This window comes from Mustela putorius, unplaced genomic scaffold, assembly GCF_011764305.1.
Source record: "Mustela putorius furo isolate JIRA1106 unplaced genomic scaffold, ASM1176430v1.1 tig00000508_pilon_pilon_pilon, whole genome shotgun sequence".
Classification (NCBI taxonomy): domain Eukaryota; kingdom Metazoa; phylum Chordata; class Mammalia; order Carnivora; family Mustelidae; genus Mustela; species Mustela putorius.
The window spans coordinates 15,290,341-15,316,644 of NW_025421402.1; the positions used below are offsets into that span (position 1 = coordinate 15,290,341).

The 26,304-nt window shown below is 38.1% G+C and overlaps 1 protein-coding gene across 1 annotated transcript in view; it reads right to left on the minus strand.

Annotated features, from left to right (window-relative positions):
- USH2A (usherin) overlaps positions 1-26,304 on the minus strand; it is a 681,643-nt gene that overhangs the window by 322,088 nt on the left and 333,251 nt on the right. Inside the window, exons 32-34 of the mRNA XM_045081155.1 lie at positions 18,457-18,616; positions 16,956-17,127; positions 10,848-10,995 (exon numbers count right to left, since the gene is read on the minus strand). Coding sequence (XP_044937090.1) covers positions 10,848-10,995; positions 16,956-17,127; positions 18,457-18,616 — 480 coding nt within the window. The remainder of the gene's footprint in view (positions 1-10,847; positions 10,996-16,955; positions 17,128-18,456; positions 18,617-26,304) is intronic.

The following is a 26,304-nucleotide window of genomic DNA, read 5'->3' on the forward strand; positions in this document are numbered from 1 at the left end:
TGTGAAGCCTACTTGAAAAAAAGATATTTTTGCTTCTTTTCTTGTTCACCATAATAAGCATGAATCCTGTCTGTCTGGTTGAGGGTGATCACACTTCACTCATTTCCATTGCTGTATCGTATTCCTGCACAATACAATTCATTCATTTAGTCTACTGTTGACATTTGAATTGTTTTCTTGTTCTGTCTCTTACGTCACTGTATCTGTTATCATTTTTGTATTCGTGTCCTGAGGCAGATGTGAAGTTTACTAGCACATAGGTCCTGGAGTGAAACTGTTGGAATATATTTAATTTTGCTAGACAACACCCAACCGTTTTTCAAAGTGCACCAATTCCCACAATGAGTCCTCATTGTTCCATATCCCCAAAAAGACCTTGTATAACTCACAGTTTTAAACTGTGCCAGTATTATATGTGGTAAAATGGTACCTTTTTTGGTATTATTTTTTATTTCCAGCTTATGAAAGAGGTTGAGCCCATGTCCTTATGTTCATTAGCTATTTGCTTTTTGTTCTTTTGTGAAATGCTTTTTCAGATATTTCCCCAGTTTATTATTATTCTTCTAACAACATCTCGAATATGTTATCATTGACAAAGTGTGTTGGAAAATAATAAATGAAGTAAAGAGTTTGGGTTTCATTTCTTCTAAGTTTAAGTTTTTATACTTTAAAACATTTTATCAAACTATAGATGACAGTTGATCTTATATTAGTTTCAAGTATACAATGTAATGATATGACAGTTCTATACATTACCCAATGCTCACCATGGTAAGTGTAGCTACCATCTGTCACTATACAATGCTATTACAATTATTATTGGCTACATTCCCTCCCCAGTTTATTACTGATTCCTAAGAATACTTTAAGTATTCCAAATACTAGCCTTCTGAAAGTTACGTGTATTATAAATGTTATATCCCACTCTCTTACTTATCTCTTTAGGCACTTTGTTTACAGCACATTTTGGTGAAAGAAGAGTTTGTAGTTTTATTCTCCCTTTTACCATTTTGAATTTACCTATTTGCCCAAAAGTCTCCTTTATATGATATTAAAATAGCTACCCCAACTTTCTTTTCTTCTCTTATCCTTTCTTTCCACAGTTTGGGTTGCTTTTGTTTGAGAAGAAAGGGGTTGGCAGCTAGTTCAGGGGTCTTTTTGTCAGTCTTCAGGACTCCTGAGGAACTACATGTTGGCTGTATCCTCACAGCCAACACTAACTCAAGATAAATGAGAATCCATCTGAGGACTGTGTACCTGAGCAAGCCCCTGACATCACTGTTGACATTGTTTATGAGTAAATGGTTAGCTGGTATTGATGAGAGCTACATCAAAGAATGGACACTAGTCAGGTACCAGGTAGACTTGGGGGGGATGGAAGAGCTGTGATTTCATCCAATGTCATTTGATTAAGCTTTTAGAAAAAAGGAGGGAGAGCCCACAGCCTTTCTCTCATGACCACACACTTTTACAACTTAGGAAGCTCACATTTTCCAAACTTTTTTTTTCCTTATCAATAAAATGGGGGTCATATTCCTTGCCCTGGTGGCCTGACATAGTTAATGTGAAAATCAAATGAGTGAGCATATATGCAAGTACCTTAGGAATCAAGTGTGATGCATATAAGAGGAATGAACTTAGAGCTGTGCCTTCCTTCACATGTAAATTAAAGCCTTATTTGCTGTGAAAATCTTGCCTTAGACCATCTCTTCCTATGCTCACCTGTGTCATGTACTGCATATCTCTTGTAAAACATAAATTGCCCATCTCTTGGAAGCACGTTGTAGACAGGTCTGTATTCCCTACTTGTATGCTCTGTCATCACCCAGCAGTTTCCTATGTGTGTGCTAACTATTTAAGATTGCTCTCTACCCCAATGAAGTCCAGAGAGCACAGTGTGGAAAAACAGAACAGGTACTTCCCAAGTGCTGTCAAATACTTTTTGAAAAAAGAAATCTGCTGGATTAAGTGGATTTGGTTTTCAGTAGTTATCTGATTCCTCAGTAAACACTTATGGAATACCTACTCTGTGCCAGACATTGTGTTTCAAGCTGGAAATACCCAGAACAGTCCTGGTTCCTGCATTCATAAAACTTCCAATCTAAGTGAGAAGGAAGACTAAGTGGATTATGTATTAAAAGAGAACCAGATGGAAAAGAAGGAAAAATGGTAGTGGCTGAGAAGGCAGATGCTAACCTCATCTAGGTGGGTTAGGAAATTAAATTTTTCTGAGAAAATCGTGTTTAAGATGAACTTGGCCCTTGGACCTACTTCATCAAAAGGAAAAATGTCAAAAATCATTATCTGATTAATTACAATAAGTATTTCATAATTAATAGAAAGATTTCAGTGAGGTATCAATGAGTTGATTATTATTTAAAAAATTAAATATCACAGACATATTAGATAAAGAGTCTTCATCTAGAACTTCTGAACACCATTCTCCTTATTTGCTTTTAAAATGTCTAGGGTGTCAAAGTTCAACTAGATGGAATTTTTGTTTACTTATTTACTTTGCTATTTCCAGAATACATTTTACATCTCTCAGTAGACCCAGCCCCCGAATTCTGTGTGTTATGTGTGGATTATACGAGATTTAAAAATCAGTTAAGGACTCAGCAGAAACTTGATAGCAACTCAAACTCATTTACAAAGCTATGGGCAGAGTTAAGGGAAAGACCGGGTGGTAATAATACATTCCCAGCAGGTCCTAGTTAGGACTCCTAGGAGACCATGCTAACATAAGTTCAGTAGGATCCTGTAAACATCCTCAAATTTGCAAGGGAATGGATGAGAACAGATTTGGGAACCTGACAAAGAGCTGGAGTTACAGCAAAGGGCCATTGGATGGGTGCTGCAGCTTTTGGAGGAGGGATATGGCTCTACCCTGGAGCCCAGAGCCGGGGTCGAAAGGGAACAAAGGCTTTAAATTCTGCGACTTCTTTCTCTTCTTTCTCTTCCCACCCTCTGATCTGCCACTGCTCAGAGACAAACCAAAAGGAAGCCAGAGAGAGACAGAGAGCAAGCTCATCGACACTCTGAGTAAAGGTCAGCCTTCTAGGGTACAGGGCTGAATGAAAGAGCAAAGAGTGGATCCAGAAAGTCTGAAAAATATATACATTTAACATAAAAAAAATTATAGTAACACTTTATGTTGCACTGTTTCATCTTTTCTGTGCTTTTCTTTTGCTTACTCTCTGGTGCTAGTAATTGGTAAGCTAGCTAGAACAAAATGAAACAATAGAATGCTGTGTGGTAAAAAGGGATCAGGTTATTTAATCTAGTTCTACAATTTCAGTTCCACAGTGGATAATCCACAAAATGGATACTTAATTCCCATTGGCTCGCCAGGGTAAGCAGTTTCAAGTTTATCACCTTTCTCTTTCCATAATGGTAGAATTTTTAAGGTGTTTAATTTTCACAGGGAAGCTGAAACATAATTGTCCATAAAGCACATCCACTGGGATATATATCTTTGTGCCTCTTCATCATGTTCTGTCAAATTGTGTTTCCTAAGGTGCTCAGTAGGTTGTCATCTATAACCAAGGAAATTCAATACAAGTACAATATGATGTAAATTTAATACAAGGTATCTCTATGTACACTGAAGAATTCTGTTTACTGTAAGAATTAAACAACAGTGCTTTAGTGTGTCATGAAAATAACATGTATAGTGAATATAGATACTCCAAACATATTTGTTGTTTTTTTTTTTCCAGTACAGCATGGCAATATGAATATCAATGGCAAGTTTTCCCCCAAGGTCCAGATGATGATTGAATGTGGCAGTTATCTCCCTGTGTGAATACTTGATCCTTCAATTAAAAAGGAAAAGAGAGAACAGCTTTCACATTGTGGAATAATGCCTTATTACTGTGAGGCTTTCCTAAAAATGGAATCAACGGAACCTAAAAAAGATTATGCTTGGGAAATTCTACCTGACAAACTGATTGGAGGTGTTTCATAAAAGTTACACAAGGTTTGCTCAAAACTGTCAAGCAGTTTTCCTAAGTGATTCACTGAATTCTATAATCCATTTCTCCTATTAAAACTGAGCATTTCCAGGAAAGAAAATAGAATCGCCTTTTGGGTATTTAAAAATAAAGTTAGTTCAAAATAAAAAGTTTGAAAATAGTTATTCCTTCAAAACCACAGAAAAATCAGAACAGAAATCATAAGAATTTTGAATATTGTCAGTAAGATTGATGCATCAAACAAGTCAAAGCATCTAAAATTTTTTTTTCACGTGCCTAGATGAAATACTGAATTATGAGCTTTTCTACAAAATGTAGAGGCAGAAGAGTACAGTGAATAAAATCATGAATTGTTTTGTCATTGACACCTTGCTTTGTATTAAATTCCTACTTAACTAGTTGTCTCGAGCAATTAATACTTATAAATCTGAGTTTCCCCAGCTGAATGTTAGAGAAGCCATACCCATTTCTTTTCTTTTTTTTCTTTTTAGATTTTATTTATTTATTTCACAGACAGAGCACAAGTAGACAGAGAGGCAGGTAGAGAGAGAGGGAGAAGCAGGCTCCCCGCTGAGCAGAGAGCCCCATGCTCAGGACCCTGAGATCATGACCTGCACTGAAGGCAGAGGCTTAACCCACTGAGCCACCCAGGTGCTCCAGCCATACCCATTTCATGGCTGGTTGTGAGGACTGCAGTGCTTGCTACCTAGCTCTAAGCTGTAGCTATTATTACCATTAGCGTTGGTAGGAAATCAAATACTTTTTTCTTCATCTGGGTGAATTGCTTAATATTCACACACACAACTTCAGGTACATAAACTATAAAATTCTATTTCTTTCTCATCATTTCTTAATGTGAAGGACGACATATAAAGTATATAAAAGGTCTGTAGTTATTTTTTTACCATGCATTTCTGAAACATATATATGCTTAAAAACTAAACTTCATGGGGTTGCCTAGGGGGCTCAGTTGGTTGTGTCCAACTCTTGGTTTGGGCTCAGGTTGTGATCTCAGGGTCATGATATTTCAAGACCCATGTCTAACTTGACACTCAGTGTTAAATTCCTTTCTCTTTCTCCCCTCCTCCCCATGCTTGCTCTCTCTCATTCTGTCTTAAAGAAAGAGATAAAATATTTTAAAAACCTGAGCTAAATGTTCTTCAGTAATGTTCCATTGTCTTCATGGTATTATGTATAAGTATGCCAAAATAATCAACTTCTTAAATTCTTTCTGTTCTTACTGACCCAGTTGTCACTATCTTGGTACATATTCAGGTCCAAATTCTCAAAAAGCTAGTCCAGTACAAAAGGCTGAATTAGGAAAATACTTTCACAGGTTCCTTGAGTACTCTTTCTTTTCTCAAGAAGTACGTGGGACCCTGTCCCATGGGTGCCCAGCTCCCCTTCTCCTGTGCGTATCTTGAAGTTACCTCCTCTCGATGGCAAGGACAGTCTACCCTTTTGCACAGAGGCACGCAGACCCCATTTCACGTGCTGTTTCTCTTTAGAATCTTGAAAAATCACTCAGCTGAGAAAATCTTAGGCCAAACAACCAGGTCTTTGAGCCTTCAGCAGGTCAAGAGGGAGAGGCCTTTCTGCTACCTTTGAAATCATTCTTCTACATTACGTAATTATAAAACGTGCTGTAAATGTGTGTTTCTGTGTATTGTATGACTGCATATGAATATACTTCTCACATCCACACAATTACTATGTTATTATTGTCCCTGTCCTCAGCAAACATTAATTCCTTCAACAGTGATTTAATACTCCTCTACCCATGACTGGAACCCCTGCCAATTGCTGGCACTAGAACCGTGAACAAGGTCACGGAGGACAAGACGCATGCCTGCCCTTATGTGGGTCACAATCTAACAGGGAAACTGTTCTAGCAAATTTGCTCAAGTAAAGAGAGTGGATAGTTACAAGCAATTGCAAATATTACTAAAGGATAAGAATTTCACATTCTCTATTACCACTTACTATTTAAAAAAACATATTCTGATTACTTTCAAATGTTACTACATGTTATGCTAGGTAATGAGAAATGTTTGGTCTAGTCAGATATTGATGCTGATTTTCAGCAAAGGAAACTTCAAGTGTGAGGAAAAAGCATATTTACAGATTCTAAGGTCTAGGCTTCTGAAAGCGAATATGGCTCAGGAGAATTTGGAAGCTCTCGAAAACATCATTCTAATTACGCCATTGTTATCTTCACAACACAGGTCACAAACTTAATAGACAGTAATCCCCTGTGCCCCTTTCACTGATGGCTGATGGCATGACAAAGGCAGGGTCCAGGGGCTGCACAATCAAGGGTTCTTATCTTCCTAAAAGTCACTCTTATTCAGGTTTTAAAACCCTGCCTGAAATTCCAGCCTGCAGAGAAAGCCTTTGCCAGAGGGAACATGGATGCCCTGATTAGAGAAACCAGCTAGAAGCAAGGGGCTAGAATTCAGTAGGACGTCTTTGAAGGAGAGCAGAGCCCTAGGTGTGAATCAAGTGATCAAGACCAGGTACTTAAAGACTACTTGGTAAAAGAAGACAATTAATAGCATGTAGCATTATTTATAACAGTAAAATAATGGAAGCATAAATATCCACTGATAAAACATGGGTCACATAAGCTGTGGTTTTATTCAGTGAGATTCCACTGCCTTTTAAAACACTGAAGCTGGGCTCTCTCTGCTTAACTGCCCTGGCAAGATGTCCCCACCATGTTGTGAAGTGAGAAAAACACATTGCACAGGACAGATAGAATGATCTTAATTTGGTTTAACAAATGTATATTTTATGTATATATCTTTATGTGATTATTAATTGAAACTTTTATTTTAAACTAACAGCCTTTAACCTTTCTTCTTCTGATTTAAGAGTTTGCTGCATTTTATTGTGTCCTCTCTACCTCATATTTTTTTCAAAATGTGATAAAAAATACATAACCTAAAATTTACCATCTTAACTATTTTTCTACGTATAATATAGATTGTTGACTAAATGCACATTGTTGTATAACAGATCTCTAGAACAGATCTCTTCATGTTGCAAAACTGAAACTAGATTCATTGAACTGCAACTCTCTCTTCCCCCTCCCAACTCCCTGCCCGATTCTACTTTCTGTTTTTATGTGTTTGATGAGACTTTAGATACCGCACATATGTGGAATCATGCAGTGTTTGTCTTTTTGTGACCGGTTTCTCTAAGTTAGCATAATGTCCTGGAGGTTTATCCCTGTTGTGGCATGTGATGATTTCTTTTTTTAAGGTCAGGCTAATATTCTATTGTATATACATATACACACCACATTTTGTTTATCCATTCATCCATGTATGGACATTTGGGTCTCTTCCATCGCTTGGCTAATGTGAATGATGCTACCGTGACTGTGAGTGTGCAAGTACCTCTTCAAGATCCTGCTTTCAATTCTTTAGGATAAATACCCAGAAGTGGGATTGTTAGATCACACAGTAATGCTATTTTTAATTTTTTGAGGCATTTTCCATACTATTTCCCATAATGGGTGCCCCATTTTACATTCCTACCAACAGTGCCCAAGGGTTCTAATTTCTCGACATCCTTGCTAACATTTGTTATTTTCTGTGCATTTATTGTTTCTTTTGGTAGTGCTAATCAGCAAAGTTTTAATTGAGTATCTATTATGTGGGTCAGGCACTATTCTTAGAACTGCTGGTACAGCACAGAACGAAAGATTCCAGAACAGGAAGAATTCTCAGAGCACAGGAAGCATGTCCTGAAGCAAAGAGCAAGCTTCCCAGCACAAGATGCGAAGTGAGAGCAGGTTGGGAGACAAAGAAGAAAATGGCAATCAGAAGGGCAAGAGGCCATTCTCTTAGTCACTGGTTCAGGATTATTACATTACTCTGATGAGTAGAAAGTGACCGTTTAAATCAGAGTCATTTACAAAAAGCAGAGAGCCTGTTTCCTGAGCTATGCTGGCTAAAGATGACCACTTGCTTGTTAGGCAAGAACTAGACATTATATCCTAGTATGTGCAAAACCATGCAGGAAGCATCTGTTACAAAACAAGATAGTCTAAATGCTTATGTGTCTCTGGACCTGCCACATCTAATGGAGACCCAGAGGGAGGACACTCCCAAAGCCCATAGGGCTCCCTAGGGAGCTGCTTCTCTGTAATTTGGCACCTTCCTCACATCCCGACCTTGTGATTCCGTTGTGTTCCCCTATGGAACTCTAATATCTTTAAGATCAGAGATTAGGCAAATTCATCTTGGTATCATCAGAATGATGGCACCTAGTAGGTCATCAAAAAATACACTTTGAATGAATAAATTCAGATTTTTGCAGGGTCTGCGGAAGTTCTCGAAGTTATCTGGGTGAAAAATATCAGTGGCCTTCCTTAGAGAAGTGCAGTTGAACGTTGCGTGGTAAGACAAGTCAGGAGTGAGCCAGGGTTGGAGTCAAGATTGCCGCCCAGGCTTCTGGCTGGTGTGACTGGGTTGTGCTAATAGTGAGAGGAGTCACACAGGAGAAAGGGCAGATAGAGGGGCAGAGGACATGCGGAAAAATCAACTTGAATATGTTGAATATAAAGGGTAATAACAATCCAGGTGGAGGTCTCCAGATCTTGGGGTCCTGGGATTAAGCCCTGTGTTGGGCTCCCTGCTCAGTGGGGTTGGGCTCCCTGCTCAGTGGGCAGTCTGCTTCTCCCTCTCCCCCTGCTCTTCTCTGGCTTGAGCTCTCATCTCTCTCTGAAACAAATAAATAAATAAAATCTTTTTCTTCTTTTTCTTTTTTTTTTTTTTTTAAAGAGACCCATGTTTAGTTCTGACGAATGACTTAGATTTCCACAGTGAAGATGGAAAAAAAACCAGGGGTTGTCAATGCCAATTTTACAATCAAGAGAACCGGGGCACATGGAATTTAGTCCATCTCCCAAAGTAATACACTACTACACAGCAGAGGTAATATTTGTCTCTAGGCCTATTTGACTCCACACACACACATCTTACAACACTACAGTAAGCCTTAAGTATTCTAGAAAAGAACACATGTTAGGTGTGTTACAGTAAGCCATAAGTATTTTAGAAAGGAATGTGTTACAACCCTACAGTAAGCCATAAGAATTCTAGAAAGGAACGTGACTCTATAAATGCAGGTTGAGTCATACGTTGGGAGTGACCTGAATACTAGGCTAAAGAATTTGGATTTTTCTGTTAGGTTTTTAGGGTGAAGTATGAGGCTTTAAAAACAAATAGAGGAACAAGTTGTTTTCCAACAATCAGATTTTCCCTTTTCAGACAACAGAAAATAAAAATCAAACACTGGAAAATTTAGGGCAAGTGAAGAGAAAAGTAGGTGGCATGATAGTTGCTGTTTTCTTTTTAAATGAACACTATTATTTTTTAAATGTCCCACACTGCCCCACAATAAAAATTTTGAAAATTCTGATGTGACTAAACACAAGACTTTAGAATATAATAAAAGTGTTTCAAGAAATCTGCAAAACTTCAAATTCTTTTTGGTTCAATGAATATATTTTAAAATTGCTTATAAATGCACAAAACATAGTATGCAAATATTCTTTTAAATATAGAAAGTATTTCTGTAGGTCTACCTAGGATTCTGAGTACAGTTGTGGTTTCAGGTGCCATGACCAACTGGTATGAAGAAAAATGTTCTACGATGCAAATCACGTAATGGCATTTAATACCAATCCAACAGGAATAAATCACTAACATTTGCATTGCCATCGATGGGCCAGATACATTTGTGGAGCATGAAGTACGACAAGTTTTTTTACTGTCTCGTATCAAATAGAGATCCATTTATTTTTTTTAGTAGGAAATCTGTAACAGTACAGGAATCACTTCTATAGTAGAGATAATCACTCACTATAATTATTTGAGCTCTCTCCATCACCTCAAATACATCTAATGCATTTGCCAAAAGTTTAATTAAATGAGATAACTGAAATAATTAATATCATAGTAAACATAAGACAAACTAATAAAATTACAATTTTTTTCTTCCATTCTTTTTGGCTATGCTAAAGAAGGCCATCTCAATTTTCAGTAACAAGCTACTTAAAACAATTTCTAGGAGATTAAAAATCTCGATGTCTGTCTTAAAGGGAACAAAATTTGATGGTACATAAGTGTCCACCAGTCTGGAATAAGGACAGTATGTTGTTTGAAACTTAAAAATATTTCTACTTAATGAATAAAGTAATTTCTACCTCCAAGTTTTTATAAATTCTTTATAATAAAATTTTATTTAAGCTAACTATAACTGGCTAACTTAATTCTCTAAGCTATGCAAAGATGTGTATTTCATTTAGAAATATACGCAATCAACTTGAAGTTAAACAAGTAGAAATACACATATATTTAATATATGCACTGTTTAAAAACTGCATGCTGACAAATTTACATATAATATATTAAAATACAGAGTTTCAAGTGGTCTCTTCTAAGATAAACTTACTCAATCAAAAGCATTTTGAAATACAAGATGTGCATGGACTTTCCATCTCTCTGCCTCTCCGAGAACGAACTAAGAACTATCAAAAATAGAAACTCCCTGAAAATATAATGTCACTGTCACAATAGCACCTTGGGAATCCTCATCTGTTCTCTGCACCTCTCCTGGACCGTATTGAACAATAAGATGCAGTACACAAGAACTATCAAAAGGGAGCACTTTTGAGCCACCAAAATTGTGTGTTAGCCTAAAAACTACAATCTCCTAACTACAGACAATGATACTATCTCAGGTATTTTATGTGCTAAAATGATCATTAAAAATTAAGCACCACATATAAGCTGCCATTTAGAATATTAATTTACCTTTGCTAATCATCTTTTTAACTTGAGGCTAAAAGAGTTCACTTACCATTTGGATATTCAGGCTCCGTCCAGGAGATGTGAAAGGAGTGGGGTGAGTAGGAGTGCGCTTTGGGGGCCGGCACTCCTTCGGGTATCTGTTCCTCAGTTAGAGCCTCGCTGGCCTCGCTCACGGTGCACCCACCCCCTGTGCAAGCCTGGGGAGAAACCAAAACCACATTTCACTCTGGGTCCCAAAAGTTTTAGTGAGCCTTGGAAACAGAGGATTCCTAACAAGAGTTCCAGAGTCTTTGAAATACAGTTTGTTGCTCCACACCGCCTTCCCCCCACCGCCCCCGGCCCTGCCACCCCACCAAATAAATCTGTGTAATGCTGAGGCCTGACATTTAATTAGTTCACTTTTTAGGACACAAGACAGCCATCTCCAATAATTAGAAAATAATCCAAAATGTATGCGTGTATGAATTATATGTGCATCCTACGTTAGAGCCTAGAGAGAGGGCATCTATTGTCTGGGTGAATCGCCTTGATGAAATCAGCCTCTCACAAAGTTTCCTAGAAGGAATTAAGTGTGTGCATGCACAGACACACCCACGTGTGTGTGCACTACGGGAGGGAAGTACTAGAGACTGAAACTACTTCAGGATAAAAACAAGTGATTTGGAGTAAACGAAAACCTCGACAGCAAATATGATCACTTTCATTGCAACAGTGTAACTAATATGCTTAAAGCACTGCATAATTTGAAATTGAATAAAATAGCATTTCTCATGTATCAGCAACAAAGCAGTTGTTGAGTGACTGTTTAATGGCTTAACGGGTCAAATCACTTACTTATGTGCCAGAGGAAATGGGTTCATTACAGGGCCAACTTAAAGTGATCACAGAATCTTCCCATTCCCTAATAAGGTATTACTAATGCCGTAAATGAAAACATGGATGTTAAAGATACCAAGGGGTGGTCTCCCTGGGGGCGCTCATTTGATTAAGCATCTGACTCTTGATTTCAGCTAAAGTCATGATCTCAGGGTCAAGGCATTGAGCTCCGAGCTCTAGGCCAAGCTCTGGACTCAACATGGAGTCTGCTTGTCCCTTTCCCTCTGCTCCTCCTCCTGATCACGGGCACACGCACTCTCTTTCCCCCTTCCCCTGCTCTCAAATACATAAAATATTAAAAAAAAAAATCTTAAAAAATACCTGGAAACTTCTGTGTGCACTCTCATAATTAACTACAAGTAATTCCAAAATAAATGTTTTGAGTGTATTAGGAAAATATCTTTGCTTTGTTTATTGGATAAACATTTCTCCAGGAAGCAGAGACAGACACACATGGTTTTTCCAGACCATATTTGCTAGCAAATATTAGTAATCATATCTTTATACAACACAGATATTTGAAAACTACACTTAACCTTTTTCAGTATCTCTTTAGGTTCCAGTTGTAATGCACACAAATTTTAAAAATATTTCAAAAAGCACTAGAATTTACTGAAAACAGATTAAGAAAATGAAGCAAAATCATAGGACAATGTAAAAAGCAGATAGGCATTCAGTTCATTTTCAGGGAAGGTAGATCTTGCTAGCATAAAAAATTAAAACACCTTTTTATTTCTTTGGGCCTGTCTCCTGCTTTTCAGCTTGATATTAAGGGAATAACCTTTTGATAATTAACACAGTTGAAATTCTTTTCCCTATAAATAAGAGAGAGTTGACTTATTATTAAAGATATTTTTCTTATTGCAGTATACCATTTAACAAATTGTTGCAAATTCTTTATTCTAAGTATTCAAAGTATAAATATTAAATGGTCAGTTGACATGGAGTTCAATCTCATGTTCCCTTGTAAGAATACAGCAGTAGCCTATACAGGATAATTTCTCATCAGCGTAAGCAAGTTTCTGGTGGGTTAAACTGTGGCTTGGGCATGAAATTGCATTAAGATTGGGACCTAATTAACCTCTGTGGATTCCCTCTAATTCTCAGCTGCAGCATGTGCATATATATGGAAGAGATAAACTATCCCCTTCCTGAGAACAGAATCTTTGCAAATAAAGAGGAATCAATTGAACTTGTGACCAAACCATGACTCAAAGCTCTAGGACATGTCATTGTTAGCCCAAGAAATAACTACTAGAACATTAAAATTAAAAAAAAAAAAAAGACATTTCAAACATACTAAAAGTCCGCTAGAAAACATGGCAGGAAAAGAGCCCAAGTGGGACAGCTGAATTATCAAAGGGAAGTGATAGAAAGAGCATTCTTTTCAGTCCTCAGAGAGACAGAAATCTATCCACTTTCAGTTCCTAGATTTTTTTTCCTTAGGAGGGGAAAAATGTTGGAACATCTTACTGTTAAATCCACAACACACTAAGATTTAATTCATATAGTCTACTTGTTACTATTATTTTTCTTACTTATGTCCCTAGCTTACTTGTCCCTAGCTAACTCTTCCCAAAGAAATATTATAAGACATGTAATTATATATATTTGAAAATAAAATGTTAATTGAAATTTACTTTGAGTTGAGAATTTTGGGATGCCATTTGGGATAAATAAAGACATCCTCTGGTTTGGAAGAATTGATCTTTGGGTTATGGGCTATGTCATCTAAATCCATGAACACATAATTTGACAAAGGTGACTTCTAAGAACCCAAGGAGTTTACAAGAGAATTTTCTTGCAAATAAAACAGAATTTATAGAGAGGCTGTTGAAATAAGAGAATTACCTGCAAAATATTTTATTTTGTTTTTGTTTTTTTCCACATTCTTTTTGCATGAATTTAGAGGTGCTAAGTGAGCAGTTCCTTAAATAAGGGGGAAAAATGCTCTTAAAGTTGCTTCCGATTGGTCAAAGCTAACTGGTATCATCTAGATGACATTAGACCAATAGGTATCTTGTTTGACCCACCAGCACTGGAGGCCACTGCATGCAATACAACTGAATGCTGATTAAAATTCTGATTTAGAAAAACGAAGCAAAATAGTGGGATTGATTAAAGACGCCTTTATGAAATGGCAAGCTTTATGAAAGCCTCTGAGCCTTTACAACGAGGCATTTCAACCCATCTCCTATAGCTTTCCTCAGTTATAGCCATTTTTGTTAAATGACAAAGTCATACTACCACCCTGAAATGTCCACTAACTTCTAATCAAATAGGGGATTGAATTTTGGTATAAAGAAATGAGTAATCAATCAATATGTATCAATTATTTTGAAATGATGTCTGTTAGGAACATCCAAAGCTCCCATCCTCTTTTCAATGGTTGGTTTTCAGAGTAGGCTCCGAGGATATTAAGAATGCAGCAAACCCTAAAGCATGAAGAGAAGGAATAAGGCCATGGTATCTATAACTGATCTTTTGAAAAATTAAGCTCATCAGTTCTAAGAATCTTTCCAGGAAAGATATATATATGTTTATTTATTTATTTATTTATTGTAAAGATTTTATTTATTTATTTGACAGATGGAGATCACAAGTAGGCAGAGAGGCAAGCAGAAAGAGAGAGAGGGGGTGGGGAAGCAGGCTCCCTGTTGAGCTGAGAGCCCTATGCAGGACTGGATCCCAGGACCCTGAGATCATGACCTGAGCAGAAGGCAGAAGCTTAACTCCTGAGTCACCCAGGCACCCCCAGAAAAGATATTTAACACTTAACATTCATCAGGAGGCAAATGTCTAGCGACTATATGAAAATTATTAAGCCCAACGTATCTTGTTATAGTCTGTATTACTAGCTTCTTTATTTAATTGCTGACTCATTATCTTTATTCAGAGCTACCATACTCCACAATACCATTTGTGGAGTGTATGGACACATTTTGCTGTTTCTTCCAGTAGAAAAAGCATATGCTTGGATCCACACAGTCCCCGACTCTGACAACCTACAGCAAATCATTTAGTTCATATCAAAAGTTTCAGATTCTTTATGAAATACATATACTTAGTGTTCATTTACTCATTCATCCATTCATTCAAGAATTGTTTGCTGAGTTTCTAGTTCCTACCAGGCACTGTGCTTGACTCAAAAGATAGAATTTTGAAAGAGACTGTCTCTACCTTTCAGGAGTGTATAGCCAAGTCAACAGGAAAAATTAATGAAGCTACTTGAAGTAACATACTGTCTCTGAGTCTAGAGTAAATCACAGTGGCTTGAATCCTCATGTATTTTCTTCTATTCTTAAGGGCTTGGCCATCTATATGTTTTATTTTCTAGAACTTTCAATACACTAAGACTATCTATAAAGGCAACTGCACTTGGCTGAGAACCTAATCTCCATCTACTAATCTAATGACCTTGAAAGCTAGTTATTATGTCGAGACTGTGAAATATATAATAATCCTTCAATTAACCAAGATGAACCTAAAATGTTCTGGTTCACTTAATTTACCGGTTATAGAATTAGATAAAAAAAAAAAAAACTTTTTAGTTGACTACTTCCTGAAATATATTAGTGTATTTCCTCTACTACTAAATACAGTGAAATCAAAAATAATGTGAGCAAATTTATTTCCCTAACAAGAGTTAGGGCAAAGACTTCCACATCTATATGACGTCCTGCATCAACATTACTCTGGGGCTGACAGATCTCATTTGACTCCATAGAATATTGCTTGAGATCACAAAATGATTTAGTGTAATGTAATTTTAGGGCTCAAAGAGACATTAAAAATCATCTAGTTCAAAGCCCTGATTTTAGGCTTAAAGAACATAAAAATCAGTGCAATTAAGTGAATTTGCCTTTGGTTACACAGTTGATAGCAAAATCTGAGTTGAAACACGAGAGAGTAGCCTCCCAATAGCGGTATTTATTTTTCAAGATACCGCAGATGTGTAAAACATAGGAGATTGGGATGGATTTACACTGATTGCACAGCATATCCTAAAAATTGCCTGGGGAGTATAACTTTGTTTCATGACATTTGCCTCCTGATAAAAACCAAGAGTACAAAAATTTCTGTTTAATTTTGGTTGCTTCTAAGGAATAGAGTGTTTTCTGAATTTTGATATTACCACTGTTTTGAAAATAGTGTGGATTTCTGTATTAGTTTTTGAAAACCAAAGTAATACCCTTCTTACGTCTTGAGTAATAAAACTAAGTAATCAAAGATGCTGCTTCAAAAGCCCATCTGCGTGCTGAACACCTAGGCACACGGAGTCAGTTCTGAATAGGATTTTTAACATTGCCTGATTGCCCTTGTTTTGGGATGTCAGGTCAGACAGTTAGCAATAGTTGAATGTAGTTTATTTTCTCGTGGTATAATATTTAGAGCATTCAAGAGCATGTTAAGTAAAATGAATGCATACACAGTGTCTACATAAATGTAAATTTATTCATAATCAAGAGCAGAATATTTTCTATGGCATTTATCAAAGCAAATATCCTTATATAGGTATTGCTATAAAATGAAGAGTGTGTTTAAAACAAATAGGGACAATCTCATGTTTATATTCAGTTATTTTCAGATGTGCTATTAAACTTAAAAAAGATTATATTTCATCAAAAAACAAAAGGAACCACTGAGTATAAATTCCACAGTAATATCAAGGTCTTTTAAAAGACCTTTGTATAAAAGTGCTATTTTGCATTAAAAACTGCTATTGTCTGTCTAAAGACCTCTAAAGTATGTTGATTCTAGGGTTTTATTAAGTGACTGTTCTTTTGAGATAGAAGTGTAATGTAAACTAGACTATAATAACAATCTAGAATATTTGGGGGTCATTTAAACCTTCATTTTAAAATACATGACTCAAATTTTCATACCGAACATTGTTTTCCAAATGAATATAAGCTCCATAAGGAAGTAACCTTATTAATTCAAGCATTTTAGAAAAAGCCCTTACCAATTATGACATTCTAGAAATAACAAAGAAGAAATAATTTCTGATAATCCCAAATTAGATATGGGGAAAAAAATCGACTGACTCGGACTGTTATGCCATCATTTTGTGTAATACAAAATAAATATGTAGGTATTAGATTACATTCCCATTTATGATGTGAGGTTAGTTTTCAGTCTCAATAGCAATATCACGTTTTAGGTTTTTGTTTTTGTTTTTGTTTTTGTTTTTAAGTGAACGAGTAAGAGAAGACGGGACAAAGGAAGAGAGAAGCAGAAGAGAAGGGAAGAGAAAGTGACAGAAGTGAAGTGAACTTACTCCCAGCTTGATGAGATATTTATTACCAGGGGACAAGTATTCTAGCAGGTGATCCTGAAAAAGTTCAGAGCTGTTATAGATGACATCCCAAACTGCAAAATCATGTGTGTGATTTGAAATATATAATATATAGCGCTCCAGAATCCCATGTACATTTCTTGGTTGTTTCCACCTGGGAATGGAAAAACATAGCATGATTATCCATCATTCCTTCAAGTCAAATCTGAAATGTACAAGAATTTTAAAGGATGCATATGAACTTGGATTTATGCCACTCAACACACACACACACACTGAATGTTAAAAAAAACCAAGTAGTTATTAAACGTCTCTTCTGAATGATCTGAAGAAAATATGACATAGTGCCCGTTTTCATTACTTATAATTTTAATTAGCTAATAGTATAAAAAATGTGTGAGTATTTAGTTTTGAACTTAAGCCGTAGGATAAGAATTGAGAGAAGTAGGACATTTGAGAATTTATGAGAAATGGGAGATAGAGACAGAGAAATAACATAATTGTCCTGAAAAAATGCAGCCATCTAGTGTTGAATTAACATGCCACCCCAGAATACAGAGAAGCCGAAGACTGCAGTGCTGAAGTAGTCAAATCAAACGTCATGGATAAGGTGACACACTACCTAGACACGGAAGACTGTCTACTTGATGGATGGGATACAGTAGGCAGAAGGAAAAGTAGAGATGTTCCACATACGGCTTACATCATGTCAGGGAACATGAGCCGGACAGTTCGTAAAATAGACAGAAATTGGTAAGCTGAAAGATCCTTAGAGTAGTGGGAGATCTTTTGTGTAAGTAATGCGGGCTCAGCTTAGGGCAGCCCTGAAAGCCAGGAGGACAGCTCAGACCCAGAACGATGGGGTACGAAACATGTTTCCCAGTTTGCATGAATATCCTAATTTACTCAGCCCAAACCCTTCTCTTCCAGGTGGGAAAACTGAGACCAACAGAGATGAATACAAATGAGTAGGAATTGTTGCAGGAGAGGCTTTTAAGTTCCGATTCTTTATGACGGTACACCTTGCACCTTGGAGATTGGGAAATGGATCAGAATCACTTCATATAAAAAGTAACCTGAACATGCCGCTATGTGAAAATTCCCTTCTGACTTCAACCGGAGGGGGACAAAAAGGTCCTAGCTTGTACTCAAAAAGGAAATATATATTTGGACTCTAATTCCAACTCATCACGGATGATACTCTCCTACAAAAAGCCCTAGGCAGTCCTGTCAGTGGTCAGTTCCCCTTTATTGAAGTTTGCACAGACTCTGTGTATGTACATAGCTCAGCCTGATTGCATAGAGACGAAATGGAAATTAAGTTGGCAAGTGATAATCAAAGGTTCCCAGAACCACTGAACTAATCACTTCTATGCATTTCATCACAATAAAATTAATTTTATGTCACAAACCCTTCCCTTGATTGAGCTCACTGGGATTCTTGCATAAACCAGTGTGTGACAGAGACAACATTTCTACTTACTGCACATGTATGGTTCTGGAATCCAGGACGGTCAGAAATGGGGAATCCACGTGCTCTGGTGGCCGCTGTGCCGTGTACAGTATGACCAGGGAACTGTTTGTACATCCCACACATGTGCAGGCACTGAGGACAAACCGGTGGGGTGTAAATACTGGTAAATCTAGAGGTTGGAGGGGAAAAAAAAGAATTTATTTACCATCCTATTTTTTATTCAGGTGGTCCCACTCCTCCTCTACATCCTCACTTCTTAGAACTGCTAAAGTAAAGCTTAAAACAAGAATCAATAGCCTTAAAAATCAATAGCAATAAGATATAGGCTGTTTTATCCGTTAACTATGCTATGGTTATTTTTAAATAGACAGGTGTAGGTCAAACTCTTGCTTTAACTTTTTCATTTTAACAATTTGACTGGCCTCTTGAATGCCTATGACCAGGTAAATCGCTTTCTGAGTTTAGAGCTACTTCAACCACTCAGTTAAAAAATAAACATGGACTCTGAGAAACAAACTGAGGGTTTCGGAGGGGACGGGGGGAGGGGGTTGGGTGAGCCTGGTGGTGGGTATTATGGAGGGCATGTATTGCATGGAGCACTGGGTGTGGTGCATAAACAATGAATTCTGGAAGACTGAAAAGAAATAAAATGAAAAAAAAGGAGACATTTAAATGATTTTTAAGGCATATTTGAAGAGAAGAGGAGTTGCTTTTGAAATGCAAATACATAACTTGTAACAATGCCTAACTCCATTCTCCTGTCCCCCTGACCAACTATTGTTTGACCTTCAAGTTGTCCAGCTCAGTGCAAAAGCCCCTTTCTTTCTCCTAACACATCCTGCCGTGACCCCTGGCACAAGGTGGAGTTATTATCCTCTCCTTGGATTTGGCTTCCACAGATTTGCACACACCCTGTGCAAGGCATTATATCCTGTCATAATCATTTATTTACGTGACTATCTGATCCATTAAACTGAACATGGTGAGGGAAGGATTCATTTTTCATCCTCAGTATCTAGCACAGTGCCTGGTACATGGTAGGTTCTGAATATGTGTTTGAACAAATGAAAAAGGAACTAATGAATGAGATGATCAAGATTCAGTTGAGCTGGGTTTGACCAATGACTGGGAGAGTGGGATAATACTCCTCCAGTACTGATCTCTCCCCCTCCCATGAACCTCCCAGTACCTTCTACCTGTCTGCCTTTATAATGGATATCACCTTTCCTTGTATTAGAATAAACTAATCTGTGATTCACCAATTCAGTTCTGAAATACCCTGAGCACTTCAGTTACAAAGGCACTCAATAATTATTTTATTGATGAATCTAACCAAAGTGCAGTCAGCTTTACCAAGATTTAAATATCAGTCATACTTTTATACTACTGGAAGAAATTCTTATTTTCTGGAATATTTTTGAAATAAGTTGCTCACAATTTAAGTGACACATTTTTAAATCTCATTAACGTTGAACCATTACAATTCCATATTTAAAAGACTAATAAAATACAACCTAATTTAGAGAAATAGCTTTTGTATTACACTGATAGCAGAACTAAATTAGGAAAGGACACGTTGATATTCGTGCAAAGTATAGTCAGTTGGTTAAACATGTAGATCATCAGAAAAACGGCAAATAATTTTATGCTAAATATAGTTATTCTAGACCAAAAGAGTGGTTGGTCATCAAGAAGAGACTCATAATGCTTTGGATTCAGCTTTGTTAATTGTTAGGATTTTATCCTACTGGTATTCAGTGGTACGGGCTGAGGTGGGCACCCTCCAGTGATGTGCTCAGAAGATGTGTTACAAGGACACGTTGAAGCTGGGGGTGAGGGGGTACAGCATCGGTATTGCCCGGGACTGCCGGAGACACGACAGGAGCAGCTGCACCGGGCGTGAGCAAGTCAGACAGACCTGGCGGACCTTCATTTGGACCAACGTTCTTTGAAACTTGCCAAGTTAAAAATCGCGAGAACAGTGGTCTCATGTGCTACAATGAGTGGAAACTACTATTTGCTGTAGGAAAATTTCAAGCAAAGAACAGCTCCTACTAGCAGGTCCAATTCTGGCCAAAATTATAACGGATTAACACGCTAACACATTATCTTCTGCTCCCTCTTCTCTTCACGTTCTCCTTTTGATTCGCAAGAACTTGGTGACCAGGCAGCTTCTCCTCTGTTATCTGTCTGAATTCCTTGCGTTCCCAAGGCAGGGAAAGCTAGGGATTTTTGTTCCTGAGTCTGGTTTCAGAAGCAAAATCAAGGAGGACGCAGAACCCAGAGAAAAGCAGGAATCCCTGATGGGTAAGTCCGTACAATTAGGAGAAAGCTGTAATATGTGAACATCAGAGTATCTCTAAGTTTTGTAAAAGAACATGCCTCTGCCGAAATTGTATTCCATGGGGTGGATTCCAAGTGACTTTGTAATATTTCGCATGAGCCTCTCTTTTGGAGATTTCGGATCGTCTTGGTCAGCTGCAAATGAGACCGAGTGCTGCAGTGTTCTTCGGCCCACAGACTCTGCGGTGGGGTAGTTTTTCTTGCTTCCTTACGTTCTAGCTTTTTGAGGTAGGGGTTTGGCTACCCAGTTGGTAGGTGGTGAGGAAGTCATACCATCCAAAGGTGGGCTGATGATTGTTTGTCTGTGTTTGCTGGGACTGACTTGCACATGTAAAAATCATTAGTTAATTCTTAGTTATCTTAGTTAATACTTAGTTACCATTCTCAGGCTGGTGAGGTCAGACTGCATCATTATCTATCATCACCTTGTAGTATCTCCTTAGTACAGAATACCCCACTCCCTTTCTCACTCTACCTCCATACCTTGAAAGTGACCTTGATCACCTGACTCGAACTCACCAGGGATGAACAATAGCCTCCTGTAGCAATTAGCTCCATGGTTACCATCGATACCCAGTCTCTCCTGTGACAAAGTATCCTCCTCCATGGATTGGGAAACTTGTATGTCTATGCCAGCTGGGGAGTGGGGGAGACCAGGATGAAGAAGACCATCTAAGGTGTTACAGGTAAGGAAGATAGGAGACAGCGTGGTTTTAACTGAAGCATCCAGCAGGGTTTAAGAACGTTAGAGGTGTATGATTGGAAAGTGCTACAGAAAACATAGAACATAGAACAGAAGAATCAGGAGTGCCGGGAAATTTTATTTATTTATTTATTTATTTATTTATTTATTTATTTATTTTAAAGAGTTTATTTATTTATTTGACAGAGATCACAAGTAGGCAGAGAAGCAGGCAGAAAGAGAGAGGGAAGCAGGCTACCTGCGGAACAGAGAGCCTGACGCTGAGCTCCATCCCAGGACCCTGGGACCATGACCTGAGCCGAAGGCAGAGGCTTTAACCCACTGAGCCGCCCAGGCACCCTGTGCTGGGTAATTTTAAAAGGCAAGAGTCAGGGGAGTCTTTGGCAGGAAAGTGACATATTGAGCAAAGATCTGGAATGGGTGAGAGCAAATCTGGGATACTATGGCAGGGCCATTCCAGGAGAGGTAACAGAGCAAAGTCTTGGAAGGAGGAACACGCGTGGTATGGCTAGCAAGGTGGCCAGTGTGGCTGGAGCCAAGCAAATAAGGCAGAAAGAAAAGATGACATCAGAGATTTCATGAGGGACTGGATCATGTGAGCCTTGTAGGGCTTTGCACAGATTTGGGCTTTTAATCTGAGATGCTGTGAGGAACGCGCGGGAGGGCTTTGAACAGAACTGTTCTATGGCCAGATGGATATCATGACTATCGCCCTGGCTGCTGGAGCATGTAGACTACAACGAGCATGAGCATAAGCATAAGCATAAATCTCACTTAAGGGGCTACTGTGGTAATCAAGTAAGTGGAGGCTTGTCATAAGTCAGAAATGGTCAGATTCTGAATACAGTTTTTTCCCCCAGATTTATAAGGTATTAATGTATAACATATATAAGATTAAGATGTACATTGTGATTATTTGATATCCATATGTGTTGTAAAATGATTACCACAGTAAGTTTAGTTAGCATTTCTATACCCTTCATATAATTACTTGTTTTTTTTTTTTTGTGGTGAGAATGCATAAACACAGTATTGTTAACTGTGTTGAACATGATACACCTTAGATCATTTGTTTATCACCTTAGAGCTGAAGTCTGTACTCTTGGACTGACACCTCCGTATTCCTCTCCCTAGGGAGAGGTCCTCTGGCCTCAATCCCTTGGCAACCATGATGCTGCTCCCTAGTTCTATGGGTTAGACTTTTATATTCCACATATAAGTGAAAACATGTACTGTCTGTCTTTTTCTGTCTCACTTACTTCACCTAGCAGACCTATCCATATTGTCTTAAAGGGCAGGAATTCCTCCTTACATGACCGAATATCATTCCTGGTTGGGTGTGTATGTGTGTGTACATGTGTGTGTGCAGTGTGTATTCAAGTCTTTAAGCTATTTTATGCTTAAATTCAACATACAAGTGAGGTAATATGGTATTTGTCTTTCTCTATATGACTTCTTATATTTAGTGTAATATCCTCCAGGTCCATCCTTGTTGCAAGTGACAAGACTTCGTTATATTATAATCTTCCATTGTACATACATCCCACATTTTCTCTCTCCTTCGTCCCTCAGTGGATACTTCAGTTGGCTCCATGTCTTGGATATTATATATAATACTGCAGTGAACATGAGTGTACTTACATCTTGTTGAGTTCGTGTGTTCATTTCCTTTGGGTAAATACCCAGAAGTGGGATTGCTGGATCATATTTTAGTTCTAGTTTTAATTTTTTTAAAGATTTTGTTTATTTAGGGATGCCTGGGTGGCTCAGTTGGTTGGACGACTGCCTTTCGGCTCAGGTCATGATCCTGGAGTCCTGGGATCGAGTCCCGCATCGGACTCCCAGCTCCATGGGGAGTTTGCTTCTCTCTCTGACCTTCTCCTCGTTCATGCTCTCTCTCACTGTTTCTCTCTCAAGTAAATAAATAAAATCTTTAAAAAAAAAAAGATTTTGTTTATTTATTTGGCAGACAGAGATTGCAAGAAGACAGAGAGACAGGCAGAGAGAGAGGAGGAAGCAGGCTCCCTGCTGAGCAGAAAGCCTGACGTGGGACTTGATCCCAGGATCCTGGGACCATTACCCGAACTGAAGACAGAGGTGTTTTTTTTTTTTTTAAATTTTTTATTTTTTATAAACATATATTTTTATCCCCAGGGGTACAGGTCTGTGAATCGCAAGGTTTACACACTTCACAGCACTCACAAAAGCACATACCCTCCCCAATGTCCATAATCCCACCCCGTTCTCCCAAACCCCCTCCCCCCAGCAACCCTCAGTTTGTTTTGTGAGATTAAGAGTCACTTATGGTTTGTCTCCCTCCCAATCCCATCTTGTTTCATTTATTCTTCTCCTATCCACTTAAGCCCCCATGTTGCATCACCACTTCCTCATATCAGGGAGATCATATGATAATTGTCTTTCTCCGCTTGACTTATTTCGCTAAGCATGATACGCTCTAGTTCCATCCATGTTGTCGCAAATGGCAAGATTTCATTTCCTTTGATGGCTGCATAGTATTCCATTGTGTATATATACCACATCTTCTTGATCCATTCATCTGTTGATGGACATCTAGGTTCTTTCCATAGTTTGGCTATTGCGGACGTTGCTGCTATAAACATTCGGGTGCACGTGCCCCTTTGGATCACTACGTTTGTATCTTTAGGGTAAATACCCAATAGTGCAATTGCTGGGTCATAGGGCAGTTCTATTTTCAACATTTTGAGGAACCTCCATGCTGTTTTCCAGAGTGGCTGCACCAGCTTGCATTCCCACCAACAGTGTAGGAGGGTTCCCCTTTCTCTGCATCCTCGCCAGCATCTGTCATTTCCTGACTTGTTGATTTTAGCGATGCTGACTGGTGTGAGGTGATATCTCATTGTGGTTTTGATTTGTATTTCCCTGATGCCGAGTGATATGGAACACTTTTTCTTGTGTCTGTTGGCCATCTGGATGTCTTTTTTGCAGAAATGTCTGTTCATGTCCTCTGCCCATTTCTTGATTGGATTATTTGTTCTTTGGGTGTTGAGTTTGCTAAGTTCTTTATAGATTCTGGACACTAGTCCCTTATCTGATATGTCGTTTGCAAATATCTTCTCCCATTCTGTCAGTTGTCTTTTGATTTTGTTAACTGTTTCCTTTGCTGTGCAAAAGCTTTTGATCTTGATGAAATCCCAATAGTTCATTTTTGCCCTTGCTTCCCTTGCCTTTGGCGTTGTTCCTAGGAAGATGTTGCTGCAGCTGAGGTCGAAGAGGTTGCTGCCTGTGTTCTCCTCAAGGATTTTGATGGATTCCTTTCGCACATTGAGGTCCTTCATCCATTTTGAGTCTATTTTTGTGTGTGGTGTAAGGAAATGGTCCCAAACTCTTCAAAGTGTAGGGATAGAGGGCATATACCTCAATATCATCAAAGCCATCTATGAAAAACCCACGGCAAATATCATTCTCAATGGAGAAAAACTGAAAGCTTTTCCGCTAAGGTCAGGAACACGGCAGGGATGTCCATTATCACCACTGCTATTCAACATAGTACTAGAGGTCCTAGCCTCAGCAATCAGACAACAAAAGGAAATTAAAGGCATCCAAATCGGCAAAGAAGAAGTCAAATTATCACTCTTCGCAGATGATATGATACTATATGTGGAAAACCCAAAAGACTCCACTCCAAAACTGCTAGAACTTATACAGGAATTCAGTAAAGTGTCAGGATATAAAATCAATGCACAGAAATCAGCTACACCAACAGCAAGACAGAAGAAAGAGATATTAAGGAGTCAATCCCATTTACAATTGCACCCAAAACCATAAGATACCTAGGAATAAACCTAACGAAAGAGGCACAGAATCTATACTCAGAAAACTATAAAGTACTCATGAAAGAAATTGAGGAAGACACAAAGAAATGGAAAAATATTCCATGCTCCTGGATTGGAAGAATAAATATTGTGAAATGTCTATGCTACCTAAAGCAATCTACACATTTAATGCAATTCCTATCAAAGTACCAGCCATCTTTTTCAAAGAAATGGAACAAATAATGCTAAAATTTATATGGAACCAGAAAAGACCTCGAATAGCCAAAGGGATATTGAAAAAGAAAGCCAACGTTGGTGGCATCACAATTCCGGACTTCAAGCTCTATTACAAAGCTGTCATCATCAAGACAGCATGGTACTGGCACAAAAACAGACACATAGATCAATGGAACAGAATAGAGAGCCCAGAAATAGACCCTCAACTCTACAGTCAACTAATCTTCGACAAAGCAGGAAAGAATGTCCAATGGAAAAAAGACAGCCTCTTCAATAAATGGTGCTGGGAAAATTGGACAGCCACATGCAGAAAAATGAAGACAGAGGTTTTAATCCACTGAGCCACCCAGGGGCCCATAGTTTTAATTTTTTGAGGAAGCTCCATGCTGTTTTCCATAGTGGCTACGTTCAATTTACATTCTTAGCTACAACATACAGGAGTTCCTTTTTCTCCACCTCCTTACCAACACTTGTCATTTTTTGCCTTTTTGATGATAGCTGTTCTAACAGATGTGAGGGTCTTTGCAAATCCCTTAGATTTGCATTTCCTGATGCTTAGTCATGTTGAGCATATTTTCATGTACCTGTTAGCCATCTATATGTCTCTATTTGAAAAATACCTACTGAGATCTTCTGCCCATTTTTTAATTGGACTGGATTTTTTAATTTGTTTGTTTTATTATTGAGTAGCATGAGTTTTTAAAAATTTTTAAAATTTATTTTCAGCGTAACAGTATTCATTGTTTTTTGCACCACACCCAGTGCTCCATGCAATCCATG